Source organism: Heptranchias perlo, chromosome 27 (genome assembly GCF_035084215.1).
Source record: "Heptranchias perlo isolate sHepPer1 chromosome 27, sHepPer1.hap1, whole genome shotgun sequence".
NCBI classification, from domain to species: Eukaryota; Metazoa; Chordata; class Chondrichthyes; order Hexanchiformes; family Hexanchidae; genus Heptranchias; species Heptranchias perlo.
In genome coordinates, this window is record NC_090351.1 from 833,226 (window position 1) to 852,706 (window position 19,481).

Genomic DNA, 19,481 nt, shown 5'->3' on the forward strand with positions numbered 1-19,481 from the left:
ACGACATCACACTATGATCCTCTAGTGGTCAGATAACACAAGGACTCCACACTATGATCCTCTAGTGATCAGATAACACAAGGACTCCACACTATGATCCTCTAGTGATCAGATAACACAAGGACTCCACACTATGATCCTCTAGTGATCAGATAACACAAGGACTCCACACTATGATCCTCTAGTGGTCAGATAACACAAGGACTACACACTATGATCCTCTAGTGATCAGATAACACAAGGATTGCACACTATGAACTGCAAGTGGTCAGATAACACAAGAAGTTCACACCATGGACATCTAGTGATCGGATAACACAAGGACTGCACACTATGAAACTAGTGATCAGAAAACACAAGGACTACATGCTATGAGGCTCTAGTGATCAGTACCACAAGGATTGCGTACAATGATTCTCTAGTGATCAGATAACGCAAGGTCTGCACACAATGAACCTCTAGTGAGCCACACTCACACATTCGGTTACCCAGTAAACTATGGGCTCAGTCACATTTCATCTGTGCCAAACCATCTGCTGCCCCCAAGATGCCCTGTTGATGAGCATTAGTACCAGAGTAGAGTAGAGTAGAATGGAGCTCCATTATATGATCTCTTCCTCCTGGCCTGTTGTCTCCAGCTATGAATCGCAGTGAGGGCACAGGCCCATGCACCATACCTGGATGCGTTGAATAATATCCCGGAAGGGCTGGCTCTTCTGTAACAAGGTGTCCAGTAGGTCCATTGCTTTGTCGAAGTGTTTCACATATTGCCCATACATCTTGAGGAATGGGGCGAGTTTGTGCAGCACATCACCGATTCTGGGATTAACATTCCTGAAAGGGGAACAGCAGTTGGTCAGATTTCAATGTCTTGTGTCAATGTTCCATGAATGGGGCCTTGTTCTCAGCCTCCACTACCTGAACGATCCCTGTGATCAGTGACATTCACTGACCTGTAACCCAGGCAATGCTACGCACAAGGGACATGTGGCAGTCACTAGTGAACAGCTCCCCAGGCAAATCCTTGTCAAAAGGTCTCCTCATTTTGAAAGACGCATATTGCTTTAAGGGCAATGTATTGTCCAACACGGTCCTTGGATTGAGAAGACAATAATGTACCATCTCTGCAAAACCGATATCCCTCAGATGGTGGAAGCCACAGTGCTCTGGGAAAAACACCAGTTACTGACGTCTCATCGAGATCTGGCCTGAAACAACGTCAAACTGTGACTCTGCTCATCATCAACGATTTAATTGGAACCAACTGTCAACTCGAACACAATCCATTCCCTTCAGCATCTTGATCTGGAAACTGCTCCAGTTCCAGTCCCCATTACCCAGTGTCCTGCTCCAGTTCTAATCCCCATTACCCAGTGTCCTGCTCCAGTTCCAGTCCCCATTACCCAGTGTCCTGCTCCAGTTCTAATCCCCATTACCCAGTGTCCTGCTCCAGTTCTAATCCCCATTCCCCAGTGTCCTGCTCCAGTTCTAATCCCCATTACCCAGAGTCCTGCTCCAGTTCCATTCCCCATTCCCCAGTGTCCTGCTCCAGTTCTAATCCCCATTCCCCAGTGTCCTGCTCCAGTTCTAATCCCCATTACCCAGTGTCCTGCTCCAGTTCCATTCCCCATTCCCCAGTGTCCTGTTCCAGTTCTAATCCCCATTACCCAGTGTCTTGTTCCAGTTGTAATCCCCATTACCCAGTGTCCTGCTCCAGTTCTAATCCCCATTACCCAGTAGCCTGCTCCAGTTCCATTCCCCATTACCCAGCGTCCTGCTTCAGTTCTAATCCCCATTAAGCAGTGTCCTGCTCCAGTTCCAGTCCCCAGGTCCCAGTGTCCTGCTCCAGTTCTAATCCCCATTACCCATTGTTCTGCTCCAGTTCTAATCCCCATTATCCAGTGTCGTGCTCCAGTTGTAATCCCCATTACCCAGTGTCCTGCTCCAGTTCTAATCCCCATTACCCAGTGTCCTGCTCCAGTTCCAATCCCCATTACCCAGTGTCCTGCTCCAGTTCCAGTCCCCATTACCCAGTGTGCTGCAAAAGTTCCATTCCCCAATACCCAGTATCCTGCTCCAGTTCTAATCCCCATTACCCAGTGTTCAGCTCCAGTTCTAATCCCCATTACCCAGTGTCCTGCTCCAGTTCCAATCCCCATTACCCAGTGTTCAGCTCCAGTTCTAATCCCCATTACCCAGTGTCCTGCTCCAGTTCTAATCCCCATTACCCAGTGTCCTGCTCCAGTTCTAATCCCCATTACCCAGTGTTCAGCTCCAGTTCTAATCCCCATTACCCAGTGTCCTGCTCCAGTTCTAATCCCCATTACCCAGTGTCCTGCTCCAGTTCTAATCCCCATTACCCAGTGTCCTGCTCCAGTTCTAATCCCCATTACCCAGTGTCCTGCTCCAGTTCTAATCCCCATTACCCAGTGTCCTGCTCCAGTTCTAATCTCCATTACCCAGTGTCCTGCTCCAGTTCCATTCCCCATTACCCAGTGTCCTGTTCCAGTTCAAATTCCCATTACCCAGTGTCCTGCTCCAGTTCTAATCCCCATTACCCAGTGTCCTGTTCCAGTTCAAATCCCCATTACCCAGTGTCCTGCTCCAGTTCTAATCCCCATTACCCAGTGTCCTGCTCCAGTTCTAATCCCCATTACCCAGTGTCCTGCTCCAGTTCTAATCCCCATTACCCAGTGTCCTGCTCCAGTTCTAATCCCCATTACCCAGTGTCCTGTTCCAGTTCTAATCCCCATTATCCAGTGTCCTGTTCCAGTTCTAATCCCCATTATCCAGTGTCCTGTTCCAGTTCTAATCCCCATTACCCAGTGTCCTGTTCCAGTTCTAATCCCCATTATCCAGTGTCCTGTTCCAGTTCTATTCCCCATTATCCAGTGTCCTGTTCCAGTTCTATTCCCCATTACCAAGTGTCCTGCTCCAGTTCTAATCCCCAATACCCAGTGTCCTGCTCCAGTTCCAGTCCCCATTACCCAGTGTCCTGCTCCAGTTCTAATCCCCATTACCCAGTGTCCTGCTCCAGTTCCATTCCCCATTACCCAGTGTCCTGCTCCAGTTCCATTCCCCATTACCCAGTGTCCTGTTCCAGTTCTAATCCCCATTATCCAGTGTCCTGTTCCAGTTCTAATCCCCATTACCAAGTGTCCTGCTCCAGTCCATGTCCCCATTACCCAGTGTCCTGCTCCAGTCCATGTCCCCATTACCCAGTGTCCTGTTCCAGTTCTAATCCCCATTACCAAGTGTCCTGCTCCAGTCCATGTCCCCATTACCCAGTGTCCTGCTCCAGTTCTATTCCCCATTACCCAGTGTCCTGCTCCAGTCCATGTCCCCATTACCCAGTGTCCTGCTCCAGTCCATGTCCCCATTACCCAGTGTCCTGCTCCAGTCCATGTCCCCATTACCCAGTGTCCTGTTCCAGTCCATGTCCCCATTACCCAGTGTCCTGCTCCAGTCCATGTCCCCATTACCCAGTGTCCTGCTCCAGTTCAAATCCCCATTACCAAGTGTCCTGCTCCAGTTCTAATCCCTATTACCAAGTGTCCTGCTCCAGTTCTAATCCCCATTACCAAGTGTCCTGCTCCAGTCCATGTCCCCATTACCCAGTGTCCTGCTCCAGTTCTAATCCCCATTACCCAGTGTCCTGCTCCAGTCCATGTCCCCATTACCCAGTGTCCTGTTCCAGTTCTAATCCCCATTACCCAGTGTCCTGCTCCAGTCCATGTCCCCATTACCCAGTGTCCTGCTCCAGTCCATGTCCCCATTACCCAGTGTCCTGTTCCAGTTCTAATCCCCATTACCAAGTGTCCTGCTCCAGTTCTAATCCCCATTACCAAGTGTCCTGCTCCAGTCCATGTCCCCATTACCCAGTGTCCTGCTCCAGTTCTAATCCCCATTACCCAGTGTCCTGCTCCAGTCCATGTCCCCATTATCCAGTGTCCTGTTCCAGTTCTAATCCCCATTACCCAGTGTCCTGCTCCAGTCCATGTCCCCATTACCCAGTGTCCTGCTCCAGTTCCAGTCCCCATTACCCAGTGTCCTGTTCCAGTCCATGTCCCCATTACCCAGTGTCCTGCTCCAGTTCTAATCCCCATTACCCAGTGTCCTGCTCCAGTCCATGTCCCCATTATCCAGTGTCCTGTTCCAGTTCTAATCCCCATTACCCAGTGTCCTGCTCCAGTCCATGTCCCCATTACCCAGTGTCCTGCTCCAGTCCATGTCCCCATTACCCAGTGTCCTGCTCCAGTTCCAGTCCCCATTACCCAGTGTCCTGTTCCAGTCCATGTCCCCATTACCCAGTGTCCTGTTCCAGTTCTAATCCCCATTACCAAGTGTCCTGCTCCAGTTCTAATCCCCATTACCAAGTGTCCTGCTCCAGTCCATGTCCCCATTACCCAGTGTCCTGCTCCAGTTCTAATCCCCATTACCCAGTGTCCTGCTCCAGTCCATGTCCCCATTATCCAGTGTCCTGTTCCAGTTCTAATCCCCATTACCCAGTGTCCTGCTCCAGTCCATGTCCCCATTACCCAGTGTCCTGCTCCAGTCCATGTCCCCATTACCCAGTGTCCTGCTCCAGTTCCAGTCCCCATTACCCAGTGTCCTGCTCCAGTTCCAGTCCCCATTACCCAGTGTCCTGTTCCAGTCCATGTCCCCATTACCCAGGGATCTACACACCAACACATATCAACACACATCGACACACACAAGACCAACCGCTCACACAAAAACACACCTCACTACACCAACACACACCAGTTCACACCTGCCACACCAACACCCACCTGCTCACACCAACACACACCAGCCCACACCAACACACACTATCTCACACCGACATGTGCCAAAATACACCAGCTCACACCAGCCCACACCAACACTACCCAGGTCACACCAACATGCACTAGCCCACACCAGCACACACCAACACACGCCAGCACACACCACTATAAATCAACACACACCAGCACACACCAACACACACCAGCACACACCAACACACACCAGCTCACGCCAACACACACCAGCTCACGCCAACACACACCAACACAAAGCAACACACACCAGCACACACCAACACACACCAGCTCACGCCAACACACACCAGCTCACGCCAACACACACCAACACACTACAGCACACATCAGCCCACACTAGCACACACCAACACAAAGCAACACACACCAACACACACCAGCCGACACCAACACACACCAGCACACATCAGCACACACCAACACAAACCAACACTCACAAACACACACCAGCCCACACCAACACACAAGCAGTCGGCACCAGTACACACAGAAGATACCAGTAGACACCAGCACACACCAGCACACACCAGCCCTTACCATTCCTGCATGCGTTGCTGGAGCTCGGGGAGGAAGAACTCTTTGTGGAAAAGGTAAATGGAGGGAATGTTGGAAAAGATCTGCTTCACTGTGTCTTCTGAGAATGAACTCCCACTGTTAGCTTCTTTCAGGAGCTCCACATAGAAAACCTGCAGCAGGAGAGAGTACGGCCCAGGCAGCATCAGACAGAGGAGATCGCACAAACATCACTGGTAGGGGGGAGGCTGACTGAGAGCGTTAATGAAGAGTCCTGCAGACTCCACCTCTCGTGACTCTCCTTTAAAGTAGTGAATACCCCAGAGCTTCAAAGAAGAGGAACTGAGACTGAGCAGCAGGAGACCAGTTAGAGAGGAGCTGAGCACAGACCAGGGCAGAGAGGTGGGGAAGGGTATCGAGGGGGGAGAGGTTCAGAGGCTGGGGCTGAACTCAGTGACATATTACTGAACTGCTGGGAGTGTGATGGAATTACATAGAATTACATAGAATTTTACAGCAGCTCCCTCGTGTAATTATCCAGCTTCTGCTTAAGTTCATCGATGTTGTTCACCTCAACTACTCCTTGTGGTAGCGAGTTCCACATTCTAACCACACTCTGAGTAAAGATTAATCCTCACTCAAATAAAGAGCTGCTGGGATTGTGCTAGGACTAGTGCTGGAGTATTAAAGGAGCTGCTGGGATAATGATGGGACCAGTGGTGGAGTAATCATGGAGCTGCTGGGACCAGTGATGGATTATTTACGGAACTGCTGGGAATGTGCTGGGACCAGTGATGGATTATTTATGGAACTGCTGGGAATGTGCTGGGACCAGTGCTGAAGAATTTACAGAGATGCTGGGATTGTGCTGGGACAGTGACGGGGTATTTATGGCGCTGCTGGGTGTATACTGGGACCTGTGCTGGAGTACCTATGGCGCTGCTGGGATTGTGCTGTGTCCAGTTCTGCAGTATTTATGGAATTTGTGGGATTGTGCTGGGACCAGTGCTGGATAATTTACGGAGCTGCTGGGATTGTGCTGGGACCAGTGCTGGATAATTTACGGAGCTGCTGGGATTGTGCTGGGACCAGTGCTGGAATATTTACGGAGCTGCTGGGATAATGATGGGACCAGTGCTGGAGTATTTACGGAGCTGCTGGGATTGTGCTGGGACCAGTGCTGGAGTATTTACGGAGCTGCTGGGATAATGATGGGACCAGTGCTGGATAATTTACGGAGCTGATGGGATTGTGCTGGGACCAGTGCTGCAGTATTTACGGAGCTGATGGGATAGTGCTGGGACCAGTGCTGGAGTATTGACAGAGCTGCTGGGATTGTGCTGGGGCCAGTGCTGGAGTATTTATGGAGCTGCTGGGATTGTGCTGGGACCAGTGCTGGATAATTTACGGAGCTGCTGGGATTGTGCTGGGCCCAGTGCTGGAGTATTTACGGAGCTGCTGGGATTGTGCTGGGCCCAGTGCTGGAGTATTTACGGAGCTGCTGGGATTGTGCTGGGACCATGCTCCATCAGCTGTGAGTGTTGCCGTGGTACTCACCTGATCCAGGAGATGAAGCCTGGTGACATAGGCCTCCTCTGTTTGTAACAGCTCGCTCGCGATGTTAAAGAGCTTCACCTCATAACTTTCCTGCAAAGAAACAAAAGTCTGTGAAACAAAAATACTCGCTGTCATCTCAAAATCAACACGCAGCGGGAACGGGAAAAAAAACTGAGAGAAAATCTGAAGCGGATTCAGGGGAATGGGCCAGAGGTACAGTGGGAGTGGGATAGAGGTGTGAGGACAACACAGTGTGCTGAGAGTTCGGTAAGTGTGGGAGTTCGGTGAAGTGGGGGAAGGAGGTGCTGCTTTTCCTAACTTTTCCTGCAGAGCGGTAGTGGACCTGAGAGTAGAAGACTGAGATTGTGGAATAAAAGCAGCAGCAGACCTGCACCAAGAGACAACTACTGTGCGACATCACAGGGACTTAACTCCTGGACCTAAGATAAATAAGAAGCAAAAAGTAATCCAAGTGGGACGTCACCAAGGAAGAGGTAAGTGATTGGCTGGTGAGTATTTTCCTGCTGAATTTGTCTAAGGTTAGAGTTTGTGGATTCTCTGGTCTCTGTTGTGTCGTGGGGGACTGCTGTTCAGCAAGGGCCCTTGAGTATACCTTTTAATTGAAGTGAAATTGGTGGGATTCATCTAATTTGAATTAATTAGTAAAAGGGTAAGTCATGTCAGGACAGCCCAGCCTCGTGTTATGCTCTTCCTGCTCTATGTGGGAAATCAGGGACCCTTCCGGTGTCCCTGACGACCATGTGTGCGGGAAATGTATCCAGCTGCAGCTACTGACAAACCGCATTGCGGCACTGGAGCTGCGGATGGATTCATTAAGGAGCATTCGCGATGCTGAGAACGTCGTGGATAGCACGTTTAGTGAGGTGGTCACACCGCAGGTAAAGGTTGTACAGGCAGGAAGTAAGTGGGTGACCACCAGGCAGAGTAAGAAGAGCAGGCAGGCAGTGCAGGGGTCCCCTGTGGCCGTCCCCCTCTCAAACAAATATACCGCTTTGGATATTGTTGAGGGGGATGACTTATCAGGGGAAGGCAGCAGCAGCCAACTTCCTGGCACCAGGGGTAGCTCTGCTGCACAGGCTGGGAGGAAAAAGAGTGGAAGAGCTATAGTGGTAGGGGATTCTATCGTAAGGGGAACAGACAGGCGTTTCTGTGGCCGTAAACGTGACTCCAGGATGGTTTGTTGCCTCCCTGGTGCCAGGGTCATGGATGTCACTGAGCGGCTTCAGGGCATTCTCAAGGGGGAGGGTGAGCAGGCAGAGGTCGTGGTCCACATTGGGACCAACGACATAGGTAGGAAGGGAGATGAGGTCCTGCATCAAGAATTTAGGGAGCTATGTAGCAGATTAAAGAGCAGGACCTCAAAGGTTGTAATCTCTGGATTACTCCCAGTGCCACGGGCTAGTGAGTATAGAAATAGGAGGATAGAACAGATGAATGCGTGGCTAAAGAGTTGGTGCAGGAGGGAGGGTTTCAGTTTCCTGGATCACTGGGCCTGCTTCTGGGGAAGGTGGGACTTGTACAAGTCGGACGGGTTGCATCTGAACCAGAGCGGGACAAATATCCTTGCGGGGAGGTTTGCTAGCACTGTTGGGGGGGGTTTAAACTAACTTGGCAGGGGGATGGGATACAGAGTGGAGCTACAATAGGGGGTGATGTGCAGCCAAATATAGAGAAAAAAACAAGTCAGCTTGGAAGACAGGGCAAATATGTAAGAGCAAGGCTGGATGGCATCTATTTTAATGCAAGGAGTCTTGCGAATAAGGTGGATGAACTGAAGGTGTTGATAAACACATGAGAGTATGATATTGTTGCTGTCACAGAGACATGGTTGAGGGAGGGGCAAGACTGGCAGCTCAATATTCCGGGGTACAGAATCTTCAGGCGAGACAGAGGGGGAGGTATAAGAGGAGGGGGGGGTCGCAATATTAATTAAAGAATCAATTACTGCCATAAGGAGGGATGATATATTAGCAGGTTCCTCCAATGAGGCCATATGGGTGGAGCTTAAAAACAAAAAGGGGGCAAGCACTTTGATGGGAGTGTACTATAGGCCCCCAAACAGTCAGGGGGAGATAGAGGAACAGATATGTAGGCAAATCTCAGAAAATTGTGCAAATAATAGGGTAATAATAGTGGGGGATTTCAACTTCCCCAATATTAACTGGGATACTCAGAGTGTAAAAGGCTTAGAGGGTACAAAATTCTTAACGTGCATCCAGGAGAGCTTTTTGAGCCAGCATGTAGAAAGTCCTACAAGAGAGGGGGTGGTACTGGACCTAATTCTAGGGAATGTGGCCGGCCAAGTGGAAGAAGTGCTAGTAGGTGAGCACTTTGGTGACAGTGACCATAATTCGGTGAGATTTAAGGTGGTCATGGAAAAGGACAGGGAGGGGCCGGAAATAAAGGTTCTAAATTGGGGGAAGGCCGATTTTAATAGGATAAGGCAGGATCTGGCCAAAATGGACTGGGATCAGCTGCTTGTCGGAAAATCCGCATCGGAGCAATGGGAGTCTTTCAGAAGGGAGATTGAGACCATACAATGGCAACATGTTCCCGTAAAGGTCAAGGGTGGTTCCAAGAACTCCAGGGAACCTTGGATGTCAGGGGATATACGAGAATGGATTAGGAAAAAAAGGAGGGCTTTTGGCAGATACAAAAGGCTAAAGACGGAGGAAGCCCTAGAGGAGTACAAAAAGTGCAGGGGGATACTTAAAAAAGAAATTAGGAGATCAAGGAGGGGCCATGAAATAACACTGGCGAGCAAAATAAAGGAAAATCCTAAGATGTTTTATAAGTATATTAAGGGTAAGAGGATGACTAGGGAAAAAATAGGGCCCATTAGGGACAAAAATGGCAATCTGTGTGTGGAGCCAGCAGATGTAGGAGGGGTTCTAAATGAATATTTTGCATCTGTTTTCACTATGGAGAAGGACGATGTAGACAGAGAAATACGGCAGGGGGACTGTGATATACTCGAACATATTAACATCGAGCGGGAGGAGGTATTGGCGGTTTTAGCAGGCCTAAAAATGGATAAATCCCCAGGCCCGGACAAAATGTATCCCAGGCTACTGTGTGAGGCAAAGGAGGAGATTGCGGGGGCTCTGACACATATATTCAGAACCTCTCTGGCCACAGGGGATGTGCCAGAGGACTGGAGAACCGCTAATGTAATACCATTATTCAAGAAGGGGAGTAGGGAAAAACCGGGGAACTACAGGCCAGTGAGCCTAACATCAGTGGTAGGAAAATTATTGGAAAAAATTCTGAAGGACAAAATTAGTCTCCACTTGGAGAAGCAAGGATTAATCAGGGATAGTCAACATGGCTTTGTCAAGGGAAGATCATGTCTGACTAATTTGATTGAATTTTTTGAGGGGGTGACTAGGCGTGTGGATGAGGGTAACGCAGTGGATGTGGTATACATGGATTTCAGTAAGGCCTTCGATAAAGTCCCACACAGGAGACTGGTCAAGAAGGTACGAGCCCATGGAATCCAGGGTGCCTTGGCACTTTGGATACAAAACTGGCTTAGTGGCAGAAGGCAGAGGGTGATGGTCGAAGGTTGTTTTTGTGACTGGAAGCCTGTGGCCAGTGGGGTACCACAGGGATCGGTGCTGGGTCCCTTGCTGTTTGTGGTCTACATTAATGACTTGGATATGAATGTAAAAGGTATGATCAGTAAGTTCGCTGATGATACAAAAATTGGTAGGGTGGTAAATAGCGAGGAGGATAGCCTCAGTCTGCAGGACGATATAGATGGGTTGGTCAGATGGGCGGAACAGTGGCAAATGGAATTTAACCCGGAAAAGTGCGAGGTGATGCACTTTGGAGGGACTAACAAGGCAAGGGAATACACAATGAATGGGAAGACCCTAGGCAAGACAGAGGGTCAGAGGGATCTTGGTGTGCAAGTTCACAGATCCCTGAAGGCGGCGGAACAGGTAGATAAGGTGGTAAAGAAGGCATATGGGATACTTGCCTTTATTAGCCGAGGCATAGAATATAAGAGCAAGGAGGTTATGATGGAGCTGTATAAAACACTGGTTAGGCCACAGCTGGAGTACTGTGTGCAGTTCTGGTCGCCACACTACAGGAAGGATGTGATCGCTTTGGAGAGGGTGCAGAGGAGATTCACCAGGATGTTACCAGGGCTGGAGCGCTTCAGCTATGAAGAGAGACTGGGAAGATTGGGTTTGTTTTCCTTGGAGCAGAGGAGGCTGAGGGGGGACATGATTGAGGTGTACAAAATTATGAGGGGCACAGATAGGATGGATACTAAGGAGCTTTTTCCCTTCGTTGAGGGTTCTATAACAAGGGGACATAGATTCAAGGTAAAAGGCGGGAGGTTTAGAGGGGATTTGAGAAAGAACTTTTTCACCCAGAGGGTGGTTGGAGTCTGGAACTCACTGCCTGAAAGGGTTGTGGAGGCAGGAACCCTCACAACATTCAAGAAGCATTTGGATGAGCACTTGAAATGCCATAGCATACAAGGCTACGGACCAAATGCTGGAATATGGGATTAGAGTAGACAGGGCTGATGGCCGGCGCGGACACGATGGGCCGAAGGGCCTCTATCCATGCTGTATAATTCTATGACTCTATGACTCTATACACAGGGAGTGGGATAGAGGGAGAGATACACAGGGAGTGGGATAGAGGGAGAGATACACTGGGAGTGGGATAGAGGGAGAGATACACAGGGAGTGAGATCGAGGGAGAGGTACACAGGGAGTGAGATAGAGGGAGAGATACACAGGGAGTGGGATAGAGGGAGAGATACACAGGGAGTGGGATAGAGGGAGAGGTACACAGGGAGTGGGATAGAGGGAGAGATACACTGGGAGTGGGATAGAGGGAGAGATACACAGGGAGTGGGATACAGGGAGAGATACACAGGGAGTGGGATAGAGGGAGAGATACACAGGGTGTGGGATAGAGGGAGAGATACACAGGGAGTGGGATAGAGGGAGAGATACACAGGGAGTGGGATAGAGGGAGAGATACACAGGGAGTGGGATAGAGGGAGAGATACACAGGGAGTGGGATAGAGGGAGAGATACACAGGGAGTGGGATAGAGGGAGAGATACACAGGGAGTGGGATAGAGGGAGTGGTACACAGGGAGTGGGATAGAGGGAGAGATACACAGGGAGTGATGGAGAGGGAGAGATACACAGGGAGTGGGATAGAGGGACAGATACACAGGGAGTGGGATAGAGGGAGAGATACAGAGGGAGTGGGATAGAGGGAGAGATACACAGGGAGTGATGGAGAGGGAGAGATACACAGGGAGTGGGATAGAGGGAGTGGTACACAGGGAGTGGGATAGAGGGGGAGATACACAGGGAGTGGGATAGAGGGAGTGGTACACAGGGAGTGGGATAGAGGGGGAGATACACAGGGAGTGGGATAGAGGGAGAGATACACAGGGAGTGATGGAGAGGGAGAGATACACAGGGAGTGATGGAGAGGGAGAGATACACAGGGAGTGGGATAGAGGGAGAGATACACAGGGAGTGATGGAGAGGGAGAGATACACAGGGAGTGATGGAGAGGGAGAGATTCACAGGGAGTGGGATAGAGGGAGAGATTCACAGGGAGTGATGGAGAGCGAGAGATACACAGGGAGTGAGATAGAGGGAGAGGTACACAGGGAGTGATGGAGAGGGAGAGATACACAGGGAGTGAGATAGAGGGAGAGATACACAGGGAGTGATGGAGAGGGAGAGATACACAGGGAGTGATGGAGAGGGAGAGATTCACAGGGAGTGGGATAGAGGGAGAGATACACAGGGAGTGGGATAGAGGGAGAGATTCACAGGGAGTGATGGAGAGGGAGAGATACACAGGGTGTGGGATAGAGGGAGAGATACACAGGGAGTGGGATCGAGGGAGAGATACACAGGGAGTGGGATAGAGGGAGAGATACACAGGGAGTGGGATAGAGGGAGAGATACACAGGGAGTGGGATCGAGGGAGAGATACACAGGGAGTGGGATAGAGGGAGAGATACACAGGGAGTGGGATCGAGGGAGAGATACACAGGGAGTGGGATAGAGGGAGAGATACACAGGGAGTGATGGAGAGGGAGAGATACACAGGGAGTGGGATAGAGGGAGAGATACACAGGGAGTGGGATAGAGGGAGAGATACACAGGGAGTGAGATAGAGGGAGAGATACACAGGGAGTGGGATCGAGGGAGAGATACACAGGGAGTGGGATACAGGGAGAGATACACAGGGAGTGAGATAGAGGGAGAGATACACAGGGAGTGAGATAGAGGGAGAGATACACAGGGAGTGGGATACAGGGAGAGATACACAGGGAGTGATGGAGAGGGAGAGATACACAGGGAGTGAGATAGAGGGAGAGGTACACAGGGAGTGAGATAGAGGGAGAGATACACAGGGAGTGGGATACAGGGAGAGATACACAGGGAGTGAGATAGAGGGAGAGATACACAGGGAGTGAGATAGAGGGAGAGATACACAGGGAGTGGGATAGAGGGAGAGATACACAGGGAGTGGGATACAGGGAGAGATACACAGGGAGTGATGGAGAGGGAGAGATACACAGGGAGTGAGATAGAGGGAGAGGTACACAGGGAGTGAGATAGAGGGAGAGATACACAGGGAGTGGGATAGAGGGAGAGATACACAGGGAGTGATGGAGAGGGAGAGATACACAGGGAGTGGGATACAGGGAGAGATACACAGGGAGTGAGATAGAGGGAGAGATACACAGGGAGTGGGATAGAGGGAGAGATACACAGGGAGTGGGATACAGGGAGAGATACACAGGGAGTGAGATAGAGGGAGAGATACACAGGGAGTGAGATAGAGGGAGAGATACACAGGGAGTGGGATAGAGGGAGAGATACACAGGGAGTGATGGAGAGGGAGAGATACACAGGGAGTGGGATAGAGGGAGAGATACACAGGGAGTGGGATAGAGGGAGAGATACACAGGGAGTGGGATAGAGGGAGAGATACACAGGGAGTGGGATGGAGGGAGAGATACACAGGGAGTGGGATACAGGGAGAGATACACAGGGAGTGGGATAGAGGGAGAGATACACAGGGAGTGGGATAGAGGGAGAGATACACAGGGAGTGGGATAGAGGGAGAGATACAGAGGGAGTGGGATAGAGGGAGTGGTACACAGGGAGTGGGATAGAGGGAGAGGTACACAGGGAGTGAGATAGAGGGAGAGATACACAGGGAGTGGGATAGAGGGAGAGATACACAGGGAGTGAGATAGAGGGAGAGATACACAGGGAGTGGGATACAGGGAGAGATACACAGGGAGTGAGATAGAGGGAGAGATACACAGGGAGTGAGATAGAGGGAGAGATACACAGGGAGTGGGATACAGGGAGAGATACACAGGGAGTGATGGAGAGGGAGAGATACACAGGGAGTGAGATAGAGGGAGAGGTACACAGGGAGTGAGATAGAGGGAGAGATACACAGGGAGTGGGATACAGGGAGAGATACACAGGGAGTGAGATAGAGGGAGAGATACACAGGGAGTGAGATAGAGGGAGAGATACACAGGGAGTGGGATAGAGGGAGAGATACACAGGGAGTGGGATACAGGGAGAGATACACAGGGAGTGATGGAGAGGGAGAGATACACAGGGAGTGAGATAGAGGGAGAGGTACACAGGGAGTGAGATAGAGGGAGAGATACACAGGGAGTGGGATAGAGGGAGAGATACACAGGGAGTGATGGAGAGGGAGAGATACACAGGGAGTGGGATACAGGGAGAGATACACAGGCAGTGAGATAGAGGGAGAGATACACAGGGAGTGGGATAGAGGGAGAGATACACAGGGAGTGGGATACAGGGAGAGATACACAGGGAGTGAGATAGAGGGAGAGATACACAGGGAGTGAGATAGAGGGAGAGATACACAGGGAGTGGGATAGAGGGAGAGATACACAGGGAGTGATGGAGAGGGAGAGATACACAGGGAGTGGGATAGAGGGAGAGATACACAGGGAGTGGGATAGAGGGAGAGATACACAGGGAGTGGGATAGAGGGAGAGATACACAGGGAGTGGGATAGAGGGAGAGATACACAGGGAGTGGGATACAGGGAGAGATACACAGGGAGTGGGATAGAGGGAGAGATACACAGGGAGTGGGATAGAGGGAGAGATACACAGGGAGTGGGATAGAGGGAGAGGTACACAGGGAGTGAGATAGAGGGAGAGATACACAGGGAGTGGGATAGAGGGAGAGATACACAGGGAGTGAGATAGAGGGAGAGATACACAGGGAGTGGGATAGAGGGAGAGGTACACAGGGAGTGAGATAGAGGGAGAGATACACAGGGAGTGAGATAGAGGGAGAGATACACAGGGAGTGATGGAGAGGGAGAGATACACAGGGAGTGGGATAGAGGGAGAGATACACAGGGAGTGGGATAGAGGGAGAGATACACAGGGAGTGGGATAGAGGGAGAGATACACAGGGAGTGAGATAGAGGGAGAGATACACAGGGAGTGAGATAGAGGGAGAGATACACAGGGAGTGGGATAGAGGGAGAGATACACAGGGAGTGGGATAGAGGGAGAGATACACAGGGAGTGGGATAGAGGGAGAGATACACAGGGAGTGATGGAGAGGGAGAGATACACAGGGAGTGGGATAGAGGGAGAGATACACAGGGAGTGGGATACAGGGAGAGATACACAGGGATTGGGATAGAGGGAGAGATACACAGGGAGTGGGATAGAGGGAGAGATACACAGGGAGTGAGATAGAGGGAGAGATACACAGGGAGTGGGATAGAGGGAGAGATACACAGGGAGTGATGGAGAGGGAGAGATACACAGGGAGTGGGATACAGGGAGAGATACACAGGGAGTGATGGAGAGGGAGAGATACACAGGGAGTGATGGAGAGGGAGAGATACACAGGGAGTGGGATAGAGGGAGAGATACACAGAGAGTGGGATACAGGGAGAGATACACAGGGATTGGGATAGAGGGAGAGATACACAGGGAGTGGGATAGAGGGAGAGATACACAGGGAGTGAGATAGAGGGAGAGATACACAGGGAGTGGGATAGAGGGAGAGATACACAGGGAGTGATGGAGAGGGAGAGATACACAGGGAGTGGGATACAGGGAGAGATACACAGGGAGTGATGGAGAGGGAGAGATACACAGGGAGTGGGATAGAGGGAGAGATTCACAGGGAGTGATGGAGAGGGAGAGATACACAGGGAGTGGGATACAGGGAGAGATACACAGGGAGTGGGATAGAGGGAGAGATACACAGGGAGTGAGATAGAGGGAGAGATACACAGGGAGTGAGATAGAGGGAGAGATACACAGGGAGTGATGGAGAGGGAGAGATACACAGGGAGTGGGATAGAGGGAGAGATACACAGGGAGTGGGATAGAGGGAGAGATACACAGGGAGTGAGATAGAGGGAGAGATACACAGGGAGTGGGATAGAGGGAGAGATACACAGGGAGTGGGATAGAGGGAGAGATACACAGGGAGTGAGGTAGAGGGAGAGATACACAGGGAGTGAGATAGAGGGAGAGATACACAGGGAGTGATGGAGAGGGAGAGATACACAGGGAGTGGGATAGAGGGAGAGATACAGAGGGAGTGATGGAGAGGGAGAGATACACAGGGACTGGGATAGAGGGAGAGATACACAGGGAGTGGGATAGAGGGAGAGATACACAGGGAGTGGGATAGAGGGAGAGATACACAGGGAGTGGGATCGAGGGAGAGATACACAGGGAGTGGGATAGAGGGAGAGATACAGAGGGAGTGATGGAGAGGGAGAGATACACAGGGAGTGGGATAGAGGGAGAGATACAGAGGGAGTGATGGAGAGGGAGAGATACACAGGGACTGGGATAGAGGGAGAGATACACAGGGAGTGGGATAGAGGGAGAGATACACAGGGAGTGGGATAGAGGGAGAGATACACAGGGAGTGGGATACAGGGAGAGATTCACAGGGAGTGATGGAGAGGGAGAGATACATAGGGAGTGGGATAGAGGGAGAGATTCACAGGGAGTGATGGAGAGGGAGAGATACACAGGGAGTGGGATGCAGGGAGAGATACACAGGGAGTGGGATAGAGGGAGAGATACACAGGGAGTGGGATAGAGGGAGAGATACACAGGGAGTGGGATAGAGGGAGAGATACACAGGGAGTGGGATAGAGGGAGAGATACACAGGGATTGGGATACAGGGAGAGATACACAGGGAGTGGGATAGAGGGAGAGATACACAGGGAGTGGGATAGAGGGAGAGATACACAGGGAGTGGGATAGAGGGAGAGATACACAGGGAGTGGGATAGAGGGAGAGATACACAGGGAGTGGGATAGAGGGAGAGATTCACAGGGAGTGGGATAGAGGGAGAGATACACAGGGAGTGGGATAGAGGGAGAGATACACAGGGAGTGAGATAGAGGGAGAGATACACAGGGAGTGATGGAGAGGGAGAGATACACAGGGAGTGATGGAGAGGGAGAGATACACAGGGAGTGGGATATAGTTTGAGGTACACAGGGAGTGATGGAGAGGTTCACAGTGAGCAAGTGAGAGGGTGATGTTCACAGGGAGTGAGATAGGGGGTGATGTACACAGGGAGTGATGGAGAGGTACACAGGGAGTGAGATAGGGGGTGATGTACACAGGGAGTGATGGAGAGGTACACAGGGAGTGAGATAGGGGGTGATGTACACAGGGAGTGATGGAGAGGTACACAGGGAGTGAGATAGGGGGTGATGTACACAGGGAGTGATGGAGAGGTACACAGGGAGTGAGATAGGGGGTGATGTACACAGGGAGTGATGGAGAGGTACACAGGGAGTGAGATAGGGGGTGATGTACACAGGGAGTGATGGAGAGGGCCAAGTGAACTCTCGAGTCGAGGACGCTGACTGAGAGACACATCTCACAATGACCTCCCCCTTTCTATAGATCAAGACGTCGGCCGTACTGTCCACTGGTGGTTGTGGAATTATTGCTGTCCCTCTGCTCCATTGCTGGGACTCTGCCAGCTCCCTCTGAACTCTGCAGTGAATCCACACTCACTGCATGGGCTGGTGACTCGTTCCGGAGCTCGATGACCCTCTGTTAGAAGATGTTCATCGAGCCCAGCTCTGTGAGAACACACCTGCGATCCTCTAAAGATGCGGCGGGGGGAAGATTACCTCCCAGCCTTTGTCATTCTCCCATTAGCTGATGGTGTGTTTCCATCGATGCCCTGTTAATACCTTGTGAGGGTCACTGTACATCTGACTGATCTTTGCTTCCGATTTTGGACCTCTTTGTTTCTGGGTGATTGGTCGAAATGTTTGGGATATTTTTCTCCAGCGAGCCTGCTTTGTGGTTTGAATTTGCAGTTTGAAGGAATTGTCACTCTCTGTGCCAACAATGCCCGCAGAAAATCCTGCCCTCTCCACACAGGACTTGGGTCCTTGATTTGCTTCCTTTGCTTGGCGATCTGCCGCCAGTCCCGTCTTCTGCTCAGTGTCGGTGTTTGTCACCAGCGGTGTGATTGGGCGATTGCTGCCGGGGGCTGCTGCTGATGCAGGGATGGTACAGTCCACATTACGGGGTCTGTGAGGAGGCTTCCACACATCCTGCTCTGTTGGAGACAGCCTGTTCAGAAAGCACAGGAGCACAGGGTTAGGTCATACAGCATCGAGAGGCACAGCCCTTAACACCCACTGATCTTCGTTTGGAAAGAAGCCTCTCATGTGGTACTTTATCAAAGGTCTTTTGTGTGTACGGTTACAGTAGGTCCTCCCACCAGCCCTGCTCCATCCAATTGGCCATGGTGTTACTGAATGTACAAAGAGTACTCAGCTGTGATAGGAACTAACCCCCATGCCTTACCCACGGTGATGAAAAGACTTAACCAGAGTGTCCAATGAGTTGGACGTGGGGCGGAACTTATAGCAAATGGTCAATTTACCAGCTAACAGTCTGTTTAAACAGCACACTACAGAAAACAGTCCACAGAGTCTATTTAAACAGCACACTTTAGAAAACAGTCTAAAGAGTCTAATCAAACAGCACACGACAGAAAAAAGTCGACAGAGTGTATTCAAACAGCGCACTGCAGAAAACAGTCCACAGAGTCTATTTAAACAGCACACAACAGAAAACAGTCTACAGAGTGTATTTAAACAGCGCACTACAGAAAACAGTCTACAGTGTATTTAAACAGCACACGACAGAAAACAGTCTACAGAGTCGATTTAAACAGCACATGGCAGAAAACAGTCCACAGAGTCTATTTCAACAGCACACGACAGAAAACAGTCTACAGAGTCTATTTTAACAGCACACGACAGAAAACAGTCCACAGAGTGCATTTAAACAGCGCACGACAGAAAACAGTCTACAGAGTCAATATTAACAGCACACGACAGAAAACAGTCTACAGAGTGTATTTAAACAGCGCACGACAGAAAACAGTCTGCAGAGTCTATTTAAACAGCAAACGACAGAAAACAGTCCACAGAGTGTATTTAAACAGCGCACTACAGAAAATAGTCTACGGAGTG

The 19,481-nt window shown here is 50.6% G+C and overlaps 1 protein-coding gene across 1 annotated transcript in view; it reads right to left on the reverse strand.

Annotated features, from left to right (window-relative positions):
* The window catches only part of LOC137344317 (FYVE, RhoGEF and PH domain-containing protein 2-like), a 590,021-nt gene that overhangs the window by 457,875 nt on the left and 112,665 nt on the right, over positions 1-19,481 (reverse strand). Inside the window, exons 3-6 of the mRNA XM_068007178.1 lie at positions 18,183-18,570; positions 6,897-6,986; positions 5,364-5,512; positions 678-834 (exon numbers count right to left, since the gene is read on the reverse strand). Coding sequence (XP_067863279.1) covers positions 678-834; positions 5,364-5,512; positions 6,897-6,986; positions 18,183-18,570 — 784 coding nt within the window. The remainder of the gene's footprint in view (positions 1-677; positions 835-5,363; positions 5,513-6,896; positions 6,987-18,182; positions 18,571-19,481) is intronic.